Consider the following 23,210-nt stretch of genomic DNA (forward strand, 5'->3'; position numbering starts at 1 on the left):
CAGTGACCTAGGAAGTGCTACATATCAGTCAACTGGCAAGCTGTAGACTAATTTAAGTGCAACTACTTTGATAGACTTTTTTATGTAATCTGTAACCATGCAATGCAGTTTGTTGCTGCTTTCTAACTTTATAGAAATCAGTATGACCCTCTGGGAAGCACCCTAACCCTAGGTCAAACATTTCCTACACGTAGTTCATACAGCGTTGAATTTGCTGGATTGGAGCTGACGCCCGTGCTCTGACACCTTCCCTTCGTTACTAAATTAGCTCCGTGTGGACCTCCGGGCAGTCCCTACACACAGAGCGAACGCTCCGGAACGCTCGGCGACAGCCAATCAGCGTATCTCCCTGCTTTGTTAGCTCTCCTCTGGCAAAACAACAGCTCGTTTCGATTTGTTTTCCTTTTCGCCGCGTAGCCACCAACAAACAGAGCGAGTAAAATGTTAGAATAAATAAAGCGTGTATTTGTGTTTGGTGTTATTATCGTTTTGGTGTTAGTCTAGACTGAAGGCAGAGGAAGTTGGAACTGCCGACGCATCGTTCGCTGCTAGCTAACTGGAGCTAATATCGAGCGACCCAACAGAGAAAGCAGAGATGGGGTCCATCCTGAGTCGTAGAATCGCTGGTGTTGAAGACATCGATATTCAAGCCAACTCGGCTTACCGATTTCCACCGAAATCTGGTAAATGATCGTCAATGTCTCCGATGAAATCATATTCGTCATAAACCCCCATCTTCCTAACTAGTGCGGTCTAAATGCGCTTTCTGCTAATGACCGTCAGCCGCGCAGACAAATAATGATTGTAAACATATGTGATTGCGATTTTTTTTTTTTTTACCAATAGACGGTAACTTAATAAAACATTTTTGTCAGATTTACAGTATTTTCGGTGTGTCGGACATTGCTGCCACCGAGGATAAAGCACGATGGCTGTTTATTACGCTATTACAGACAGACAGTCTTGATGTTCATCAGGATGATCATGAGTAGATGGACTTTTAAGAACTGGGGAATCATAGATGTTGACGTAGTGACCCTCTATGTCATCAAATGTTTCTCACCCTTTAAAGCAATAACCTTTAAACAGTTTGATAGCATATAGATCTTTTCACATTGTAAAAACAATGTGAAGATGAGTATATAAACTAGTTTAGCCACCATTTTATTGCTTGCCAAACTAGTTTTCTTAGCATTAACTGAATAATGGAAGTATTTTAAATTTGACAAATAGCTGAAAAGAATCAAAATTAAAGCTTCAAGGTTGCTGTGCTGCTTTTTCCGAAATGACTGCACTATTAAACATGAGTGCATCCAATCTGTTCATCGCTTTTTCTTTTAAAATATCTCACCTTCAGGGAATTATTTTGCCAGCCACTTTTTCATGGGAGGAGAAAAATTTGACACGCCACATCCAGAGGGATACCTTTTTGGGGAAAACATGGACCTGAATTTTCTTGGAAATAGGCCAGTGCAGGTGAAAACTGTTGTTTATTTAACCTGCTGTTTAGCACTGTATTTTCAACAGCAGTTTGACATTTCTTATCAATAAAATGGTCAGTAGAACTATTTCAATAATTTCAAATCCTTCTATTTCACTAGTTTCCATATGTAACACCTGCACCCCATGAGCCTGTGAAAACCCTGAGGAGTCTGGTGAACATCAGGAAGGATTCTTTGCGTTTGGTCAGGTAGTGATATAAAGGCACTATCACAATGAAACATCACCATAACAGTTTTAATGAAGCCAGTCACATTGGCCTAAGCCTTGTCAAATGTCTGGATTGTAGGTATAAAGATGACTCTGACACACTGGCGGAGGACGGCGGGAAACCAAAGGTCCAGTATGGTGTGGAGTTCACTTTTGATGCTGATGCTCGAGTGGCTATCACCCTCTACTGCCAGGCATTTGAGGAGTTCTCCAATGGCATGGCAGTGTAAGGATTTAATCTTACAATTAATACAATCAAATCATCATCTGGTTTTTTACTTATTAAATAAAAATCCATGCCGTGTGTGAAGTAAACAAAGATGGGGCAAATGCATCTGCGGATCAGTTGTACCATTCACACAGACTGATACTGCTCTGACACAGCGTCTTCATGTTAATGTGAAGCAGTAACAACAAGAAACATTTAAATGCTGTTTTATGGGTGTGAGATTGAGCTCCAGAGCACAAAGTCTAGAATAGATGCAATGGGTCCTTAGCAACCACCAGTCACCATGGATACCAGATAAGACTCAGACAAAGACGAAAGTGATAGTCTGAAGTTGCCGTCTTATGAAACAAACAAGATGATCCATAAAATGACGGCGGCTGCTGCTGTTGTGCTTGGTTTTCTATTTTCTTTAGTTTGATTTTATTTAAAAAGTGTACTGAATTTCTTAATGTGAACTAAAGTGTTAGTTCACATTGAGTCTTCATTGCTGATGTCTGTATAAGTGCAGCAGCAAAAAGTTTCCAGGTTGTACTGGAATATTTCTTCCCTTTTCTGTCATTTCCAAAGTCAACTTTGATAGTTTTGCTGTCTTCTACATGTAGGTACAGCCCAAAGGATCCGTCGATGGCCTCTGAAACTGTGCATTACAAGCGGGGGGTGAGCCAGCAGTTCTCCATGCCGTCTTTTAAAATAGATTTCAGCGAATGGAAAGAAGAAGATGTAAGCATTTGCAGTAGTTAATGCATTTTGTAATCAGTTTAATTTAGCACATAAAAAAGCATTGCATCACCACGTTTGATTTGATATATGTCTTCTATTTATGTGTAACTGTCTCCTTTAAAGCTGAATTTCGACCTCGACCGAGGAGTGTTTCCCATGGTGATCCAAGCTGTGGTTGATGAAGGGGACGGTAAGTCGCTGGAGCTGCACAGGACTAATACCAATATTGACTCTGTTAAAAAGGGGACTGTTGAACTTTTTCTTACATTTTGTCTTTAATATATGCTACAGTTGTAGATGTTTACAGCAAACATGGCCAAAGTTTTAGATAATTTGGTCAGTTTATGTACAGGTAATTCTTGTGAGCCAAAAGTTTAGGCATTTAGGTGCTCTAAGTGTTTGGTTTCTGACTCCTTTCTCTGCTTCTATATGATATCAGAGGAAGCAGATCTCCCTTATATAGTCATCTCAGGCAAACAGTTTTTCTCTTGTGAAAACAGGAGAGCCACCCCCATGAACTTTCTTTTTGGGATGAGCAGCCAATCAGAGGAAGGTTAGAAGGGAGGGTGACCTTCAAGAAAGAAAAGCTAAACTGCCTTGTTTAAGATAAATAGAATAATTTTGAACTCTGAGTCATGCAAAGCTACTATAGTGGAGTCAAAAAAATAAAATTAAAAAGCTGGAAATCGTCTCTCAGTGGGCTCCTTTTTAACATTTGAAAGTAATGGACTACGATCACAGTTTAATTGTTACCTCAATAATCTTGATGTTTTGTTTTTTTCAAGATTGTCTTGGACATGCCCATGTGCTTTTGGCAGCATTTGAAAGAGTATGTATATGTTAAAAAACAATAAATAATTTTAACATGTAGAGAGCATGTTTACTATTTATATGAGCTAAAACATGTCTTGTCCCCCCCCCAGCATGTTGATGGGAGTTTCTCAGTGAAACCTCTGAAGCAGAAGCAAATTGTAAGTTTATAAAGGTTTTTATTTCAGTCTTGTTTTATTATAAGTTATTGAAGTTTAGAGTAAAGTCATATTTGAGCCGTTAGTTATTTATCCAGCCCATGTGTGGCATGTTTCTATCAAAGAGCAGGTGACAAGCACTACTTTAATGTTATTAAGTATACATAACAGATTTACAGTCATTTGTAGTGAATGGGTTTTCTTTCAAACTTTTAAGAATATGTGGATATTTTTTTTATAAAATCTAAATGTTGAATTTCATTTTTTACTTTTTTCTCAGGTGGACCGTGTAAGCTACCTCTTGCAGGAGATTTATGGAATCGAGAACAAAAACAACCAAGAAACTAAGGTTGGAATTGCTAACTGAGAAGAATCACGATGTTGGAAAAAGTTGGCTGTGATTGATTTGTAAGCCTTTTTGTTCTTCTTTAGCCATCTGATGATGAGAACAGTGACAACAGCAACGAGTGCGTCGTCTGTTTGTCTGACCTGCGAGACACGCTTATCCTGCCCTGCAGACACCTTTGTCTCTGCAACTCCTGTGCGGACACTCTGCGGTACCAGGCCAACAACTGCCCCATCTGCAGGCTGCGTAAGAAGTGTTACTTTCTTTAAAAAAAAAAAAGTTGTGTCATGCTATATGAGCAGGTTTAGATTCAATCAATGAATTCATTAATGAATGTATCTGCTTTCCAGCCTTCAGAGCCTTGCTTCAGATCAGAGCTGTAAGGAAAAAGCCTGGAGCTCTTTCTCCCGTGTCCTTTAGTCCAGTTCTGGCTCAGACTATGGACCACGATGAGCACTCAGTAAGATATACGTTTTTAACCAGCTGTGCATCTTACCTAACTGCATTAACTGTAAAAAAAATTTTTTGAAATCTTTATTATAATATTAAGATCAACAATAAATCCACTTTTCTCTTTCACTGACTTTTTGCAGGGCACAGACTCAGTTCCTCCTGGCTTCGAGCCCATCTCACTGTTAGAGGCCCTGAATGGTTTGCGCTCGGTGTCTCCTGCCATCCCATCAGCCCCCCTCTATGACGACATCAATTTCTCTGGGGGTCTGGGAGGGGACAACAGACAGTTAAGCTCTCCAGAGCATTTAAGCGATGGAAGTCTGCAGAAAGGCAAAGTCAGCAAGTCACCTGACAGGTAATCTAAGACATAAAATCTTTACTGCAAGTAATCTGGTTTAGGTAGGAAATTGGATAGCATGTAATGGTGTCAAACATCATTTCCCATGAGACTCTGCCAGTAATCAGATTTACCCCTTTATCCATTTCCTGTAAAGAGCTGTGTTTTTAGTTAATCTTTATGCCTCCAGCAAATTTTCTTTTTTAGAGGAAAATTTAGAGCTGACATAATCATGTAAAATGGGCCTGTTAGAGGCTGAAGGCCCAAGGGCTTATCTAAGGGCTAGAATATTTTTGTCAAAGTCAAATTCTGTGCATGAATGTCACCGTGAATAATTAAATTACCACTTCTAATAGTATAGTTAAGTATTTCTTATTTTTCTGCATTGTTCCCCTCCAGCACCCTGAGGTCTCCATCGTCTCCAATCCAGGAGGAGGATGAAGAGAAGCTGTCGGAGATGTCTGATGCTCAGCCACACACTCTTCTGTCCAGTAGCCCCGCCCCCACAGATGTAAGCTTCTTCTTCACTAACTGACATTAAGCTCTGACACCAGTACAGACAAAAACCTACCTTCCTTTATTCTTCCAGGCCACAGCGACTGAGGACGTGGCAGAATCCCTGTCTCCAGATGAAGGTGAGTTTTCTCCTTTGGTTCTCAGTGAACAGTCATGTGTTTGAGTGACAGTGATGACATTCTGGACTTTGTTGGTATCCAGAGGACAGGATGCATTCTGGAGGAGACATTCTGCAGGACTGCATCAGTGAACACAGTAGCTTGACCAAAACAGAGAGTGACCCACCAGGTGATCTGTCTTTGCCAGGTAAGAGATTTTCCATCTGGGACGAAGAACAAAAAAAAGCCCTTACAAGGATCCTTTTAATTAAGGAAGAAGTGATAAAAATGAAAGATGTGTCATTTCTTAAACTTTGGACCTGTACTTTCCGATGAAAGCTTAGAGCAAATCAGGTCTTCACAAAGTGAAGACTTGTCACTGTTGACTGGAAGTTAAATATTCCCTCTGGTACTTCAGCTCAGTGTCTTTCTTCTTTAACCCTGGACTTTAAGGCTGCAATTCTGTGTGCTTTGCCTCTAACGTGTGTGCTCTGGTGCTTCTGTGTGTTATCTACCCCCCCTCTTCTGTTCCCTGCCATCTTGTCTCTTTTTACCATCTCACTTTGGCCAGCTCTAGGTCCTGATTCCTGCTCTATTGGTATGGAGGAATAACTGTGGTATGTAGGCTTTCCTGTCTGCTCTGCTTCTCTGTGTATGAGCTCTACTGATGATAATGGTAACATTCACTGCTATCATTCACAGCTAGAAACCTCCCCCCAGCAGTGATATGTTCTGTTATGATCAACAATTAAATGCCTGCAAGGCCAAACTGGTGTAGAACAGTTTGTTCTCCTACTGAAAGTCTGAAAGGAAACTTCACTTTTAACTATGTTTCTTATCTATTGATTGTTTCCCCTTTTTCCAACCCCAGGGTCATCAGAAAGCCTGAAAAGTCAGAGCACAAACTGCTCCAGCCAGCCTCTCCTGTGTCCCACGAGCAGCCTTCATATGGAAGATGAACATCTCATCCACTAACTCCTCCCATCTTTGCTTCAGAGATCATCCAGCTCTTTCATTCCTTTCACCCCCACAGCTCAGTCTTCTGCTTGCGTGATCAGAGCTGACAACAGCCCCGAAAGGAAGTTAACAAGAGTGAGGCAGGACTCTGTTTATTCCATCAGCATCTCTTGACAAAACAAAAGAAATTGGACGGTCGCAAAGATGTTTGTGATGGCTTGTTCTATGACTGAAGTTTAAAAAAAAAAGATCAACTCCCCCCAGCTTTTTATTAACTCTCGAATGGTCTTCAGTCGTCGAGTTGTTGTTTAGTACTGTTTATTCCAGAGAAATTTCACTACCTGTCATGGTGGTGCTTTTAAGCGCACTTACTTTAAATTAACGCTGTATCAAAGTTTTTGACACTAAATTCTAAAGAATTTGTATTACTTGTGTATCCGTGTGGCCATTTGAGGTGATTTTGCTCTCCCAACAAAATCAGTTATAATTCATTCCTCACAACAAAAGTATATAATGACATATGTCTTAAGCTGTCTGCTGTCTAAAACATCAACACATGGTTTTATCATTTCAAACTATATATCTATGTATTACAACTAGAGTCCTGTGTAGTTGCCTTTAAAATTGTACATTTTTTTATATATATATTATATAATATATAAAAAAATATAAATAAAGGAACTACATTCAGTTAACATGCACAATATTTAAGACTTTGATAATCAAAAAGAGCTACAGATTTACATCCTAACAGCTGAACTCAAAGATAGCTAAAGCCTGCTACAAGCATAGATGCTGCACCTACATGTTTGCTGACTTAGTGTGGCACAGTAAGGGTGCTCGTGGTATATGTGGCAACTTTCTACAGTCCCTTTTTTTCCGTGGCAATGCCAGTGTCTGCTTCTGTGATGTAGCTGCAAAAAAAGGGGTCACGTGTTTGTGTGGCTGCAGCGACTGTACTTACCTTGGTTGTGTACGTGTAGCACACTGCATATAGATCTATGTGCCTTGAATTAATGTGGCTGCCTGCTTGTTGCAATGGACATTAGTGTTCTTAAAAATGCCACAGTATACAACAGTTTCAGCCCGTAGACAGGATTTTTTTTATGCTGATGTACAGAGCCTTTTTTTCGTATCGCAAACTTCATGCTACTGGAAAAACGTATGTTGTTATTGAGCAATATTCAATTGAACTGTTCATTTACTATGTTATTGCCATGTGTTGATTATGCATTCAATATTAGTGTTTAGGTTCAAGTGGGTTCTCCTCGTAACAATTGTGTTTTTGAAAGGAAGGCATCCAATGCAATAGATGCAAAGGCAAATGCATCTTAATAATTGGGCTCGCATTTGCATGTGAATTTGTAGATGCTTAAACCTCTGACTCCTTTGAATGCTTTTTTTTTTTACTTTTGGTAACGTGCTTATTTTGTCTTTACTCCCTCCTTTTCTGTGCCATTTCAACTTGACACTGTGCCTTCCCGTTCTGACCACTGTTGACCTGGTATCCAGGATAACTCCACACTAAGTGGTATTTGGCTCTCTGTAAAATCAATACCTGTCTCTTCCCGTGTGTGTATAGCAGCATGTGTATAACAATAAAGAAAGAGTCATTACTTCAACTGCAAGTTGTTTGCTGATCATCTCAAGAACACAATTCTATTAAGACAATATTATGCTGTAGAGCTCACAGATTACAGTTTAATGCTGACAAATGTACAAGTTTTTGACAGTAAAACAGTGACATTTGCTACTGTGTAGATGTAGGAAATTAGCCCAGAAGTTTAAGGATTCAGAGTTTTACAAGGTAATTACAAGCATCGTGAAGAAAAGCACACACGTTTAGTAGTGGATGAAGAACATAAGAGATGTAAAATGATGTTTGCAGTCATCACTCAATATCAATTAAATCTGTCAAGCTTCAGATGATGTTGGTCCTGAAATTGATAAAAACATACAAATCTGTGTTCTTTAAATGTAGACAAATACTTGGTCACACCCAAAAAGGTTCAGTGATAGCACAGTTTCCTATGTTATGCACTGCGTCATGTAAACGGATGAAAAGCAAAGAAAAATTCAAAGTTATCAAAGTCTGTCTTCTCTTCTTTTTTTCTTTTTTGCTGTGTGCACAATAGCAAACAGAATACTGGCAAGTCTAGTATCAATAAATATTATGTATATTATCAAATAAAATTAAAAGTGTGCATACTCTGTTTCTGTCATTATGAAGACCAAGCACCTGACACAGGGTTTTAGAATTACACTTAAGCACTCTGCTACTTTGGATTATATCTTTTATTGTGTATAAACATGACAATAAGGAGTCTTCTGTCACTGTGAACACTGCTCTCTACTGGCCACATGGCCAAGGAAACGTGTAGCTTTGGATCACATTTCAGTGTATTTTTCACAGGGAGCGTTGACTGTGAAGAAGGTCTGAGTGAATTCTCTATCCTGAACCTACATATGCATGAATGTGCAAATATATGTATGATAACACACATAGGAGGTTACACCCATATTAAAATAAACAATTAAATCACCAGAACATCTAAAACATGAAGTCTAGTCTGATATTTAAATAAATGGATATAATGTATCCCAGAAGAATAAATAAATGAACGACAGCTCATTTCAGTAAGAATTTTCCACCCGTCTGATGTAAAATGTCTCAGAGCTTTTCTGCAGTCATGATTAGCTGCTGCCCAGCTCAGACAACAACAGCTGTAAGCCAGTTTAAAGTTTAATGAGGATTTGGTTACACAAGCTCGCTTCAAGCTAGCCTGTAAAAACATAATACACTGTAGAAATGTGCATGTGTGCAGTATGTGTGTATCCACACACACACGCGCGCACACACATTAGATTAGATCTATGACACTTTGGTCAGTGGGTCAGCGAGGCTAAATTACATAACGTCAGAGTTTAATAAGCTTTCACATGCTTACACCTTTGAGCGTCAGAGGTTCGTTTCCTTTTCTAAATTAGTCTGAATGAGTGAAAGTCAACTCTGTCACTGTTTAACTGTAACAGTGTGTTCAGCACTGAACGATTCCCAGGTCAGAAAAGGTAACGCAATCTCTGGCTGTGTACATGCCTGACATCTGATGATCCGGCTCACATAGATGTTCTTGTATTTGTGATTAGCAGGCTGTCCAGATAACACAGAATAAATGAGATTTACAAAACATCATTACAGCCCAAGGCCAAAGGGAGGAGTGGTATGAAGCAGTAATCCCTAATAATAATGTTCCTTTTTTAATAGTTGAGGCCATTTGGAGAAAGTATTTGTACAGCCAAATAACTGCAGTATAAAATATAAAACTCTTGGGGCCAGAGAAATAAGGCTTTCTTTTTTCAGTCTTAACAAAGGAAAATCCAATGAAAAAGTTTATTAGATGAAGAAGTTTAGGAATGCAATGCATACACATCCACAGAATTTGTGATATAGAGCACTGTGGTTTTATTTCATGACATGAAGTGGTTTGCTGTAGAGTGAACTCAAAGTGTCCTTTGAAATTCTACTGTTGTGCTGACAGCTAAACACGTCTGTGTAAACAGGTTTACCCAAGGCCAGCTGATGCTCGTGCGCTCTCATTTAATTAGCCTGTGCTAAATCTCTTTAAGGCATGAAATCACCCCCACAGCAATCCGCATAAAATCTCTCCTCCTTACTCAGTTCAGTCAAAGTAGCCCGGACGCCCTTGGTCTCTAAAAACACGAGCATCACCACAACAGTCACACCATGTCCTGCACATCCCCACGCTGAACAAGACAAAACCCAGAGGACATGCAAATGTGCATGTGCCAATATCCATGTGCCCATGAAAACTAGTATCTCAACAACACACTTTTTTTCATACTGAAGGTTCACAGTTTTACAATTAATCTGCCTGAGTTATTCCATCTGTGCAGGCAGGATATTACCATTACAAAAAGATATTCTAACACAGAGGGAAAAACTAAAAAAAGACTTCTGTAACTACTCTGACACGAGGTTGATTCAAATGTTTATCTCAGTGTTGGAATGATTAAAGCTTTCTGAATACTAATAAGTAAAAAATTCTCACTGAACTGCTGCAGCTACAGACTTGTCAATCTCTTAATGTGGCAGTGCAAACCAAATCCAAAGTATAAAGCGCATAAAAAATACAGCAAGAACAATAAAGTCTGCTGTTTAACGTTAGAGGATTTAAAGACTTCGGTGGCACGTGCACAGACAGCTATCCTACTTGGAAGCAGCCACTTAGAGATCAGTTAAAAAAGAGGAGGAGGGAGAGAGAGTGGGGGAGGCGAGAAGGTCAGCATCTTGCCAGCTGAGGTGACTAAGACTGGACTCAGAGCTGTGGGAAAAGCAGGGCACGGGAGGTTTTGTTTGCAGGGTTTAACTTTATCTGACTGCTACTAAAAGTTCTAGTAGAAAAAGGCTGGAAAAAAGGAGACAGACTCACAGGAGGAACTGTGTAAAATAATCAGAAGCTCCTGTTGTTGCTGTATTGAGGCATGATGACACAACAGGTCAGTGGCTTACTGTTCTTCAAACCCTTCTTTCAGAAGACACCTGTCAGGGTGGACAGCTCTCTGCAACAGAGGCGGCACACACTCCCAGCCAGCGAGTTCAGGAACCTCACACCACAGGATGCCATCAGTGTGTTCGAGATTGAAAGAGAAGGCAAGTCATTAGGCAAGATCGTTGCATTTCATATAAGCAACATATTAATGTGTAACTTCATCTTAGTGCCATTTACAGAGTTAGTGAGAGCATATTTCTTTCATGCTTTCATTTTCATTCCTCCCACAAACTGACGCACTCTCTAAAATCCTCCCCAGCATTTATATCTGTGTCTGGAGAGTGTCCACTTACCCTGGATGAAGTTCTTAACTTCCTGGGTCAGTGCCCTGAGCTGTCTCTGGGCTGGTTTGAAGAGGGACAGCTGGTAGCTTTCATCATCGGCTCTGGCTGGGACAAGGAGAGGCTTTCACAGGTATTTCACAATTGCCTGATTTTGGTGAAATGACTGTGATTCTGTGGCTCATTCATTTTCTTTTTTCTTTTTTTAATAACATTACTTCTATTTAACCAGGAGGCCATGACTCAGCATGTCCCAGACAGCTCCACTGTGCACATCCATGTGCTGTCTGTGCACCGCCACTGCCGCCAGCAGGGAAAGGGCTCCATCATCTTGTGGCGCTACTTGCAGTACGTGAGCTGCATGCCAGGCCTCCGTCGAGCTCTGCTGATCTGCGAGGATTTCCTCGTGCCCTTCTACCTCAAGGCTGGCTTCAAGGAGATAGGGCCATCAGCCATCACAGTATCTAACATGCACTTCCAAGAGATGGAGTACACTCTATCTGGACAGGCGTACTCACGGCGGAACAGCGACTGCTAGTCCTTCAATCCTTACCCTGCACTCTCCACTCCACTTATTTCTAACATGGACTCTTGTCAAGCACAAAATACTGCAGCAGGAGAAAAGAGGACACGAATATAGCTGGCCTGGGTTCAGTATCCTAATGCGTCCCCTGATCCACTGAACATGGAGTTAAGTCTGTGTTAAGGCCTGAGGGGAACAACAGTGGATTTAGGTGCTCAAGCAACAAAATGAACCTGTTGCTTTTCTCAGTTATCTATTTATCTAGTCTTCTGTCACTTGTACAATAGATTAATAATGTTTTTAATTATTATAGAAGGCAATTACTGTAAACAACATCTCAGTGTAAATACAATTCTATTTTTATAAACCATACAAATCCAAGCTGTAATACAATCCCATAGCTTGTTGTGGTTTTGTTTGAATTCTTATGAGTTTAAATACTTTAAAGCGATCTTCATCATGTGCTCAAGCAGGAGAGGCAGACATTTTCATTTTGTAGATTTTTTTTTACTTTTCTTTTCAAATACATGTGAGTAGACAGGTAGCTAAAACACTACCGTGTTCAAAACAGTAATCACTTCTTGAGAAGCAATAAAAAAAAAAAGGAGAGATAACATTCGAGTGCTCAGCATAATGTAACAAAAATATGGCAGTAGTTGGTACATTTATCAACAAGGCACCAAAGGTATCAATATCTGATTTTTGTCCCTGCTTTTGTATGAGGTTGCCTGGATAATAATATTAATAAATCTTTTGCCTGGAGGGTGAATGTACAAAAAAAGGGGAAAGAAAATCTTCATTGTTCCAGCGCTGGCTTTTCTCATTTCTGCAGGACAGCTAGGTGTTTTGGTGAGGTTCACAAGTGCCTTAGCTTTGTTTCACTCGACAGTGAAGGAGTGATGATGAAAATAAGTCCTTATGATGAGTGGTATGGGTATTCATATTGAGTAAAATAACACAAGCATATTATCATAGTCCACATAGAAGAGGGAGACAATCCCCCAGCCAGTCCGTGTCTTTTGACCTGATGCCTTCCTGCAGTGCTCACACTTCAGTGGAGGTGAGCATTGAGGTCATACTTCTCGCAGAACTTGTCTGTAAAGGGTATGCAGGTGAGCAACTCGCACCATTCACACTTGATTGGGTAGACGTAGAAGAGCACCACGAGGCCTGAAAAGAGTCCAACAAACACCAGCAGGAAGATGATAATCTGGCAGCGTTTGCGGTACAGGTCCATGCGGCCAAAGCTGATGTAGGGTAGGAAGGCGAAGGACAGGAAGAAGCCAGAGATGAAGCCACAAATGTGGGCAAAATTGTCAATCCAGGGCAGCAGCCCAAAGGCAAAGAGGAAGAGCACCACACACAGCAGCTTGGTGAAGGCCCTCCAGGGCTGGGCCAGGATCTGCCAGCTCTGAAACAGCTCCACAAACAGGCAGGCCAGAATCCCAAACTGCGAGCCAGCTGGACCCACCTGAGACAAAGACAGCATCGAGGGACACAGGCTTGAGAAAACACAATGAGCTGTTCAGTCTTTTATATCTGATCAAAATTACTTGTCATTTTGTGAAAGGTATTGTGTCTAGCTGGTGATCACCTCTGCTCTGTAGGGCAGGAAAATGGCTGAAGCTAAGTTGCCAGTGATGCCACTGAGTATGTAAATGATTGAAATGCGCAACCAGCCTGCCAGCTTCTCCAGATCCCTCAGGATGGTCATCTGGAAAGCCACCGACACCAGGCAGTGAAGGATTCTGGGAGGACAGACAATGACAAATAGTTCATATGTGTGACGAGTGTGATGCGCGAGTGAATGTGGGTGAAAAGCCGCACGTGTTGGGAAGATAATCCCTCTGTGTTGAAGAGGCAAGCCCCTCAAGTGCCAAGTGGGAATGACTTTGCTCAACAGCAAAATCAGCCTCCATCTCACTGAAGCTTAATGAGTTCGTGTGGCGAGGGCACTTTGTTTAATTACCCAGGAGAGAGATAAGAGACTGAATAAAGATGAAGCACTGCTCTTCTTAAGGTCAGCTCTTTGTGCTGCCTGACTGACAGGTCTAAACTACACCAAAGAGAAACTGACAGTCTGATATATACTGCGAATAACTGCAAGTAATGAATACGTGGAACACATGGAAAACAGCTGGAGTAACTTTAGCCAACTGCATATGAGGCACTGCTGGTTCATCTGATAAGAAGATTGCCCCTATCTCTCTAATGATATTGTATTATAATAACATTATTATATATACACTTTTAAACAGGAATAAAGACAGAGAACAATTAAATCCCCCCAACAATGGAGGGGAGAACAGAGCTTCCCTTGAATTTGTATTGCACAAACGTTCTGGTTTAAAAGAAAAATATGTATAAAAAAAAGGAAATTCCTGAATGCAGCAGTTTTATAGGATGCGCTACCAACAGGGTAATGAACCCAGAGCTGCCAAACCAAAGAACATTTGCAGGAGTCAAATGTGGCAACGACAAGTGAAGCGTCAGCAAGAAGAATCAGAAAACCTGTCACTTCTCTGCCTATTCATGCAGCGTGCACTCCTGTCACTATCTGACACGTCAAATATTAAAATGTCAGTTTGGGCAACTGTATTTATATCTAACACATTATTGTGGAATATTTAGTTATTCAGCAAAATAAGGAACATTATTATTTACTAAGTGCTTTATAGTTCAGTCGCACATAAGTAAAAATTGGCGGTTGCACGTAGAGCATGCACCACTCTCGCCTACGGGTGACCCCTTGCATTTGCAAGGTAAATGAACACGTCACATGTCAGTTTACAATCTTGTTGTGTTTACTTTACAAAACAGAAATAAACTACCCACGAGTTCTTAATTTTTATGTATTCCAGAGATGCCATTTGCTAACAAGTGGCATTATGATATTACAGAGGATTTCCTGGAAATTATTCTTCATTTTGCCAAGCACAGGAACTTGGACTGGTAATATTATTACTTACTTTATGTGACTGCATTTGTGCTTCAGTAATAATGAAAGATGCATTAATTTGTGAAGTTTGTTGTGCCAAAAACTCACATAAGTATGAGAAACTTTATGATATTATTATTATATGCATATTATCTTATTTTCTGCACTATTCCAAAAAGTGTAGAGCACAGTTAGCAACCAATAAATATAATATAATTTAAAGAATGAAAAAGTCATCCCTGCAGTACTCAGGTGCCTACATAATCAACTAGCCAACACTATTTCAACACTTCTTAACTGGCATATTCTCCCATTCAGTGTGTATTTTTTTAATAAACAAACAGGAACCAACCACATATAATTCATTGTCTGTAAAGGCACTATTTGTCCTCACCTCCTTTTGTTGTCTTCTATTACCCATCTATTCATCTTTCATATATGTGTTGAGGATGCCTCTGTATTTGATTTGTTGTGATACGAGGACATATTGATACCAAGAGCTAATTTCCTTGTGTGTGGCAAACATCTTGGGCGGATAAACCTGCCTGATTCAGATCTTTTAATAATTTCTGTCTTCGCTGCTTGGTGCTAACACAGACCCTGACGTGGACCATTTCCACTGTCTGATAAGAAGAACTGTGTTAATTGTCCCTCTGGTTGGTGAAATTAGTTATTATTATTATTATTATTATTTTCTTTTTGTTTAATCCAGCTCATGTTAGAAGTTGTCTTGAAACAATAACTAAACACCACAAAACCTGTTAAAACTTTCCAACTATTACTTTTATTAGTACTTGATTCTTTTGCCAGGTAGAAAGCTGAATGAGCAGCTACTGCCAGCGACTGACTCACCCAGCATGTAGGAAGAGTGAGAGCCAGAGCCTGTAAAACTGATCTGGGACCTCAGGGTTGAGGAAAGGCAACAGTCCACACACATCGTCCATGCAGTGCACCTAAAGAAAGGGCAGAACACGGTGTCGTGACATAATAACATCACACAGTCATAATGAAAACCCAAAACAAGGAATGGAAAAACTGGAAAGAAAGGCAGACACCTACACAGTTCCTTAAACATTAAACCCCCCCACATCTTTCTAATCAGTACTAAGTGTTTTTTTTTCTTTCTTCTGTATTAAACAGAGTTGCTTACTTGAGAGCAAAGAGTAGCCTCCTCATGAAAGTAGCCCTTCATGAAGTCACAATATTCCCGGGATGTAATTTCACACCTTGAAGAAAGCAAACGGCATGTGTTAAGCAAGTGAATCAAGTGGTTATTCATCCAGTGTGCAATTTATTTGGAATAAATGTTTCTCTCCTCACCTCCCTTTGGTTCCAATGCAGCAGGGTCGGCCTGTGATGGTACAGTCTATATGAGGCAGGTTGGTATGGTTCCCTGTGTTGTACCTGGTACAAACCTAAAAGCCAGGGAAAAAGGGAACAACAGTCAATTTATCCTGATTATATCCAAGGCAAAAATTTTAAAATAAAACAGAATGAATTCTGTAGTGTAAATTTTTTTTTTTTTACAACTCAGCTACACCAAAAGCAAGCATTTTTTATACTGAGAATAGTATAAAAGTAGCAGGGAGAAAGATGATAACATTGCTAAATTGCAAATGATCTAAAATTTCTGTGTTTTGAGGTATAACATAAATATTAGAAGGGTGTCAGGATTTACCAGTCGTAGCAATAAAGGTGAGATTTAAAAAACTATTTTAATGCATTTAATCGATCCTTAGTAGTGGAAAAGTGGGTGGTTGCCCTGCAGTGCTGAGGGTACCAGCTCCTCGAGAAAACCGGCACAAACACAGGGACAACATGCAAACGCCACACAGGAGGGCCTAGCTCTAGATTTAAATCCTGGACTCTCTTGAGAAAAATCACAATCTGATCTATCCTTCTTCTGTTTGGGCCTCAAAACCAAGCGGCGTTTCAGCATACTCACTGGCCACTTGGTGATGTCATCGGGCCATTCATGAGGTGACACTGAGGCTGGCTCTAGACATATCCTGGAAGCACAGAAGGTATAGCAGTACAGTGTCGTTATCATTAAATAAACACCGCAAGCTTCAACCACTGAAACTACTAGGCGCCTTACCTGGGATCCTGATGGCACACTGAACCGTACTGTCTGTCTTTACCATTTAACTTGGGAGTGCTGGGATGCCCCGGCCATTTCACCCACACAGCCAGAGTACTCTGAAAACAAGAAATCAACATTGCCCACGGCTTCTCTTTGATGCAGAGCTGCAAATGTCAAGGATCCCAAAATAAAGGGTTGTTTACCGACCGAGCATTCCTCCTCTGAGGTTTGGACGCAGCCTGAGCGATCGTTGCGCACACAGCAGGCAGAGTTTCTTTCGATGTCCCTCTTTTCCCTGATGAGATCATGCACTTGCTGGTCTTGGCGCATGCATGGAGAGTATTTGGCCCCCAAGTGGATCAGGGCTTCCTAAAAATGAATGGATAGAGGTATAAAGGAAAAAATTTAATAATTTGCTGACATTTATGCATGAACTCTAAGATTTTAAAAAAGAACAAATTACAAAAAAAAACAACAACAACAACAAAAAAACAACACATAATCAAAGACAGCTTACCGAACTGGGCCCAATCCAAAAGTTCTCCTGCTGTACAAACTTGACATTTTCATACACACCTTTGTTTCTTAAAACCTGAATTATCACACACAAAAAAAGAAAGGTTACACATTATTGAAAGATGAAAATTGCCAAGGCGTCAATGCACATACATCCCCCATCTGAGCCTGGACTCACAGAATCAACCGTCTCATGCTGGGAGAAGCCTGGAGGTGCAAAACCATAGATGGACACAGCCAAGATAGTGATGAGCAAATGGACAAAGGTGATCCAGTATGTAAAAAAAGGCCTAGAAGAGACAAAGAACATGTTTAATAAGCAGCAGCTACACATCCATCAACATCACCCACTGTGGGGTAGAACTGCTCATTAGTGAGAAGTTTTGTACCTGTGGTCATCCATATCCTCTATTTGTCTCTTGACGTAGCTGTCAATGCGCTTGCGGTAGGTGCGGTTTGTGAGTTTCCCCACCATGCCCAAGCCATAGGGCCGTTTCTCTCGGGCAAAAAGCTTCTTGACAGGAACAACAATGCGCTGCCCACGCCGCTGTCCGTGAACACTCACGACCTCCTGCCGCAAGGGCACCTTTGGTGGTCCAGTTCCTTCTTTGGCTTTACGCCACCCTCGCTCCAGAGGTCTGAAATAAAAGGGAGACGTATGTCCTCATCAGATAGTGCATTGTCTTTTAGAACAAATTTCCAACTTGCGATAATGTCAGACAACATCGCCAACCAGAATCACAAACCTACACTGTCAGTTTATATATTGCTTTTTATATTGTCTATTATATTTTGATTTTTGGAAACACTGATCTAAACTAACACTACTGTCTGACTCATATCTTTTGCACTTTTCATGAGAAAACTGCTTTCCAGGAATGAAGATTCATGTTAAAATTATCAGCACAGCCTCACTGACAAACCCTGTGGCAACTCACAGCATGAGATGACTTCTTTCCAGCTCCGTCTTATCTAGGGCGCTGCCTGTCAGCTCCGTCTCATCCTTCTTGCTGCTGGGCTCGGCCTCCTTCACGGCCGCCTCAGACGGTGACTCAAAGACTTCGTCTGCGTATGTGGACAACTCCTCGTGCATCAGAATATCCTACAAAGAAGACGCGATTAGGGGCTTTGAAACATGAACAAGAATATTGTTATTTGTCTCGTCTTACTCTAGCAAAGAAGGATGTGTCCAATTCATCAGGAAAGTCAACCACATCTTCCTCCATGAAGCTTGCGGGGGTGAAGCTTCGTCTTTGAGCCCGTCTTAGAGTGCTCTCCCGTAATGAGCGCCCCTGAGAAATATCATCAAAATCAGTGAACCAGCACAAATAGAGCCCACATGCAAAAAAGTGTTTTACTCTTTATTGTACAGTATTAATGCTAATTTTTATAAAGACTGCATGTATTTAAATGTAATCTGTTTACTGGATCCCTCCCTCCCACCTTGACCAGCGCCGCTGCAGCCCTGAAACTCATCTTTGCCACAGACTCCCTCTTACGTCGGCGAGGCAGCCGATTGAGACCTGAGCGGGAGCTGGTGAAGGAGCAAAGCGAAGCAGCTCCAGGGGTGATGGGGGTCTGGGGCACGCTGTAACCATCCACCTCCTCCACCATGCGGAATGCTCTTCCTCGCGCCAGTGGGTCCACAATCTGGAGATCAGTGGATCAACAAGTTAGGCAGATCTCACAAGAATGTTTTACCTCAGATATTAGATACATGTTTTTAAAAAAAGTTCCCCTATTTAATTAAGGCCATAAATACCTGTGTTTTCTCATTTTTTTCATCAAAATTACACATTTATTTGCAATCACAAACAAAATAAACAGTGTGACACCTGCTAGATAAGTTTTTATTGCACTTACACAGTAATGTCTTTTGAGCAGTGTTATTTTCATGTCCTCTCTGATAAATTAGATCAGTTTGTTTTTTTTTTAAACATGTAGTGTCAAAGTGTCCCTTCACCTTTTGCATGCCATGTTGTGAGGAGGGGACATAGAGAGGAGGTGGAGTCTCAGTGCTGGTCAAGGAGATGTTGTCCTGGCTGGGCAGGTCCATCTCTCGGATCACCTGTGGTTTTAGCTTTCCATAGCGCAGGCTGCAGTGGCGCAAACTTTTCCTCTGCCATCTCTGAGTGGCATCTCCGTCCTTACTGACTCCAAACCAGTCCGCCGTTCCCCTTAAAACCACAAACACCAACTTTTCAGCTTCATTTCCCGCAGAGATATTAAATTCACCTACCTTTCTAAAGAAAGACAGAGTGAGAGAACCTTGCAATATATAGAGGAGTTGGTCGGCAAACATGCAAGGCACTGATAAGACAACACCTCCCACGGTGTAAAAAAGGTGCCCTAGATAGTCTAAGTAATGGGCACAGGAGAGGGAACAAGTCTAGGCATGTATTGCGTATGTCCAGATACACTGGGAAAGTCACACATTTACACACTCCAAATATTTATGCACAGTGTTGTCACGCACTTTTAGGAACTAGTTGAGTTTTGAGGCGCCAAATAAAATACAACATACTAAGCTTTCCTAATCTTAACTGACACCAGCAGACAGCAAATCCCATTAAACACACAACAAGGATGCTTTTTAAGTTTTATTTGTGTCCCACTGTGCACAACGGCACATTCTAGTAACCCTTGATGTATACACATGCAATCATGTTGTTTAAGTTGAAGCCTAATAAGTACCAGAGCAAACAATGTTACAGCTCCCCGAGGCCAGGAAGTGGAAGTGGAAACATTCTTCAAAGGAAAATTCAGGCCAGCTAGCTGTTTCTGCACTAATTGCCAGCTGCAGAGTGAAGGCTAGGTGGAAATTTGATGGTGTTTATGTATTCTTAAGCTCACCCTTTCCTTAAGACGATGTAATATCTGTGTGACCCTTAGTTCTTGAAGTGTATGCTGGTGATAGGACTGCGTGATAAGCACAGACGTTGAGAGCCTTTTATTGCGTCAGCTTGGCTTCCGTGATTATGCCTGGTCATTGTCACTGCCCAGGAACATACTCTCTAATCTAACGGGGCCGTCAAATCTGGCATGTCATCCTTAAAATGCTGGTTCACTAATGAGCACTGCTCTAAGACAACATATACATCTTGTGATTTGTTTGGCAGATGGCCATTATTGGCCATTACTACAACATTTGTTTGTAACAGTAACAGGAAAATAACAGCTTTTGGTTTTGCATGCCCTTCTGACTCAGTTATAAAGAAGTCTTTGTGGTGATGACATGACGCATGGATGCGACATCCAGTGACTAAAAGAGAAATGGTTTCCTGTGATTTGGAAGCTGGACTGATACTGATCAAATGTCTAAGGCTGCATTAAAAGTATCAAGCCCATATATCATAATAGTGAAATCAGTAATTACAGATCTCTAGCCTCATTCTGAACCAAACACATCCTGGCGTACCTGAGCAGAGTTCTGGAGAGAGAGTGGTGTTTCCTGGTGCTGCGCCGTGCAGCCCGCTGCCCCTTAACGGGCACTGTGTTAATCCGCTCAAAGTGAACCCTCCTGCTGCTGTGACCAGGCAGAGCAGGACCACGAGGTGGCGAGAAGGGACAAGAAAGGGGAAGGAGAAGAAAAGAGAAAAGACAACAACAGGCAGTGAAAAGGAAATGTGCAGCTGGATAGCGCTGTGGCAGCCATGCGGAGAGAGCAAAGCAGATTGTTATGTAAAGGTTTTCATTTAGAGTTCCAAAATTAGGAAGGTAATACCGGGCAGAGGACATCAAGATGTTAACGGGAAGCAGTTAGGAAATTTGGAAAAAGGTAAGGGAGGGGAAGTTACTTTTTAACATGCCACCATCCACTATTTAACTTTGCATGACATCCCATAATCTGTAAACTAAAGTCACAAACTCTAGCCAACAAGACGTGGGCTACAGCTTCACTGCATGCTACTCTGCTAAGGAGATGTTAAGTTCTTAAAGTTAAAATTCTAAAGCTTCCTGAAGTGTTAATCCTAAACTTCCATATTGTGGGTGATGGCAATAAAAAAAACATGTGTTTTACCTCTTAATGGTCTGAGTGATGGATGACTGGCGTTGCAAGACAGGCCGCCGGGTGTCAAAGACATCGCGGGGTGGGGACTGGAGGTGAGAGGGCTCGACTGGCATGCTGATACTGCGCAGAAAACCCTGTCTCTTCACCGGCTGCAGAGGAGATTTATTGGAAAAGTGTTAACACACATAAATGACAACAGTGACAAAAAGTAAGGGAAAGAGCACCTGAACAAATGTGGGAGGCTCATCTAGTGACATCTGAGTCGTGGGAATGTCCAGCCTGAGCCAGGGAGGCTTCTTCCTCTGCAGGCTGCTGGTGCTTTCCCGCTGTGGTTCAGCCATGTTCTCTGTCCCACCCCAGGCCTGCCAGCTATGCACACAGAGAAGGAGCAGATGGCATTAATATAATGAGCCTCAATGTATCAAATGCAATTAACAGAAATACCACAGGGCCACAATGCACATGTGTTTTCTGCTGTAAACATGGTGATCACAATGATTTTGTGCTGCAGAAGTGCTTCACAAGAGGGTGCTAAGGCCCCTTATTTGATTCAAGCATGGGCGTTCACACAGTTTCACACAGCTCTGATTATCAGACAGTAAAGTGGAAACCACTGAGAATAGTCTACAGCTCACTCCTTCCTTGAAACAGATCATCTTAAGTCTTTTTTTTAAAGCAATAAATATCTTTTTCGGAGTGAGGAAGTTAGCAGGTTTCAACATAATCCCTTAATTCTACAGTTAAAAACCAAATGCAATCCTTCTTTGCGGTTAAAAGCAGCTCTACAAGAGACTAATGACTGTGTATGTGCTCCCACGACAAGACCCGCGGACCACAGGAGGCGCTCAGTATACATCAGCATCAGACATCCCCGTCTGTAGCTGCAGCCTTGTTATCACCAGCCTTTCCTTTAATTGTCCCATCATCTAACTCTGGGTATGTTTTCTATTATTTTCCTAATTCCTATGAAAATCTGCACTCTTTAACCCCCTTTACTCTACTCCTTGGCACTTCCAAAGATCAAGCACTACCCTATGAATTTTTTTGTACTCATTTATCATTGATTAAATCAGCTGTTCAGTCAGCAGTTTGGAGGAATGAACAAAATAACTGACCGCCTTCCTTTAAAGTGGAAACGTGTGAACTTGTGAGACTATAGAGCGGTTAAAAAAAAACAAATAAATCTGATAAGTCCCTTCCCTGTCCTTGTGCAAGCTCTGACTGGGCTTCTCATGAGGTTAAAATGCCTCACATGGCAGTTCATTTCTTTATTCATTTTAAAAATAAAATCACATCAGGGGCTTTGACTCAAGCTTTCATCAGCCACACTGGGTCATGTCCTCACTTCTCTTTCTACAGTTCAAGCGTCTTAAAAAAATGTCCACGCCTTCTAGTGACCACATCTGCTCCACATTGTCAGTTTAATGCACCACAGGCTTCTGTTTCAAGCCCAAGTGATGATGGGAAGTGTTATTAGTTGATCTCAGCAGAGCTGGAAGGAAAGCCTCACAATGAGACCAGCAGGGTCATCGCCAGTGTGTTAACATTTAAACATGGCTGACCTCTTCCTGACAGATATTTCTTAATTTGCAGGCTCATAAAAGGGCACCGGTATAATTGCTGTGTCACATGCTGACATTTCTCCCACTGCAATGCTGGGAAAGTGCTACTTTACGCAGAAAATCTAGATGGGATCTTTATAATACAATAGCATACACTTAAGGGTGTTACATTGGGGGTTTATCTGTCATTCACTCTCCCTGTGGAACATTTTGGACTCATGCACCTATTAGGTATTTATCCCAACTGCTGTTTGACCTTGAGTGACACTTCCCGATACCAGATTATCACCGCAGACTGGACTAAAGCCGGCTGGTGATGAGTCAAATGGATTGATGAGTAGAGCGATGACAGCATGCAAAATGTATTTACTTTTTTATTATTCTCAACTT

General features: G+C 41.3%; 3 protein-coding genes across 7 annotated transcripts in view; 2 read left to right on the plus strand and 1 right to left on the minus strand.

The window, feature by feature from the left end:
• The first annotated feature begins 306 nt into the window (after positions 1 to 306).
• Positions 307 to 7,956, plus strand: mgrn1b (mahogunin, ring finger 1b). Of its 2 annotated transcripts, XM_082529425.1 has the most exons (17): positions 307 to 683; positions 1,358 to 1,476; positions 1,602 to 1,690; positions 1,790 to 1,936; positions 2,542 to 2,659; positions 2,783 to 2,849; positions 3,445 to 3,488; positions 3,583 to 3,630; positions 3,908 to 3,976; positions 4,060 to 4,219; positions 4,324 to 4,433; positions 4,567 to 4,781; positions 5,163 to 5,274; positions 5,353 to 5,398; positions 5,481 to 5,585; positions 5,949 to 5,994; positions 6,249 to 6,338. In XM_082529425.1, exons 1-16 carry the CDS (start codon positions 596 to 598, stop codon positions 5,987 to 5,989), a joined length of 1,578 nt encoding a protein of 525 aa, XP_082385551.1. In that variant the 5' UTR covers positions 307 to 595; the 3' UTR covers positions 5,990 to 5,994; positions 6,249 to 6,338. The 2 variants fall into 2 exon arrangements, with proteins under 2 accessions (XP_082385551.1, XP_082385550.1); XM_082529424.1 differs by lacking the exon at positions 5,949 to 5,994 and having other exon boundaries at positions 6,249 to 7,956.
• Positions 7,957 to 8,069: 113 nt separating this feature from the next.
• aanat2 (arylalkylamine N-acetyltransferase 2) lies at positions 8,070 to 12,359 on the plus strand. 2 transcript variants are annotated; one of them, XM_082529427.1, is made up of 4 exons: positions 8,070 to 8,268; positions 10,780 to 11,006; positions 11,165 to 11,319; positions 11,419 to 12,359. In XM_082529427.1, exons 2-4 carry the CDS (start codon positions 10,838 to 10,840, stop codon positions 11,722 to 11,724), a joined length of 630 nt encoding a protein of 209 aa, XP_082385553.1. In that variant the 5' UTR covers positions 8,070 to 8,268; positions 10,780 to 10,837; the 3' UTR covers positions 11,725 to 12,359. The 2 variants fall into 2 exon arrangements, with proteins under 2 accessions (XP_082385553.1, XP_082385552.1); XM_082529426.1 differs by having other exon boundaries at positions 8,070 to 11,006.
• rhbdf1a (rhomboid 5 homolog 1a) overlaps positions 12,222 to 23,210 on the minus strand; it is a 29,201-nt gene continuing 18,212 nt past the window's right edge. The window contains exons 2-19 of one of the 3 annotated variants that reach the window (XM_082529422.1): positions 21,483 to 21,627; positions 21,268 to 21,407; positions 20,665 to 20,769; positions 19,210 to 19,423; positions 18,690 to 18,896; positions 18,416 to 18,538; positions 18,185 to 18,348; positions 17,636 to 17,884; positions 17,425 to 17,536; positions 17,248 to 17,322; positions 16,938 to 17,099; positions 16,746 to 16,846; positions 16,593 to 16,656; positions 15,968 to 16,062; positions 15,798 to 15,873; positions 15,500 to 15,600; positions 13,304 to 13,457; positions 12,222 to 13,180 (exon numbers count right to left, since the gene is read on the minus strand). In XM_082529422.1, coding sequence (XP_082385548.1) covers positions 12,761 to 13,180; positions 13,304 to 13,457; positions 15,500 to 15,600; positions 15,798 to 15,873; positions 15,968 to 16,062; positions 16,593 to 16,656; positions 16,746 to 16,846; positions 16,938 to 17,099; positions 17,248 to 17,322; positions 17,425 to 17,536; positions 17,636 to 17,884; positions 18,185 to 18,348; positions 18,416 to 18,538; positions 18,690 to 18,896; positions 19,210 to 19,423; positions 20,665 to 20,769; positions 21,268 to 21,407; positions 21,483 to 21,599 — 2,679 coding nt within the window. In that variant the 5' untranslated portion in view covers positions 21,600 to 21,627 and the 3' untranslated portion in view covers positions 12,222 to 12,760. Of the gene's footprint in view, positions 13,181 to 13,303; positions 13,458 to 15,499; positions 15,601 to 15,797; positions 15,874 to 15,967; positions 16,063 to 16,592; positions 16,657 to 16,745; positions 16,847 to 16,937; positions 17,100 to 17,247; positions 17,323 to 17,424; positions 17,537 to 17,635; positions 17,885 to 18,184; positions 18,349 to 18,415; positions 18,539 to 18,689; positions 18,897 to 19,209; positions 19,424 to 20,664; positions 20,773 to 21,267; positions 21,408 to 21,482; positions 21,628 to 23,210 lie in introns of all 3 variants that reach the window. The other 2 variants (XM_082529421.1, XM_082529423.1) reach the window with 2 other exon arrangements.

This window comes from Aulonocara stuartgranti, assembly GCF_965226115.1.
Source record: "Aulonocara stuartgranti genome assembly, chromosome: 4".
In the NCBI taxonomy this organism is placed as follows: Eukaryota; Metazoa; Chordata; class Actinopteri; order Cichliformes; family Cichlidae; genus Aulonocara; species Aulonocara stuartgranti.

Coding starts and splice junctions, on each gene's coding strand:
- aanat2 (XM_082529426.1), top strand. CDS start 10,838: ATGATGACACAACAGGTCAGTGGCTTACTGTTCTTCAAACCCTTCTTT. Junction 11,007..11,164: donor GTTCGAGATTGAAAGAGAAG/GCAAGTCATTAG, acceptor AATCCTCCCCAG/CATTTATATCTGTGTCTGGA. Junction 11,320..11,418: donor ACAAGGAGAGGCTTTCACAG/GTATTTCACAAT, acceptor CTATTTAACCAG/GAGGCCATGACTCAGCATGT.
- mgrn1b (XM_082529424.1), top strand. CDS start 596: ATGGGGTCCATCCTGAGTCGTAGAATCGCTGGTGTTGAAGACATCGAT. Junction 2,660..2,782: donor GCGAATGGAAAGAAGAAGAT/GTAAGCATTTGC, acceptor TCTCCTTTAAAG/CTGAATTTCGACCTCGACCG. Junction 5,586..6,248: donor AGGTGATCTGTCTTTGCCAG/GTAAGAGATTTT, acceptor TTCCAACCCCAG/GGTCATCAGAAAGCCTGAAA.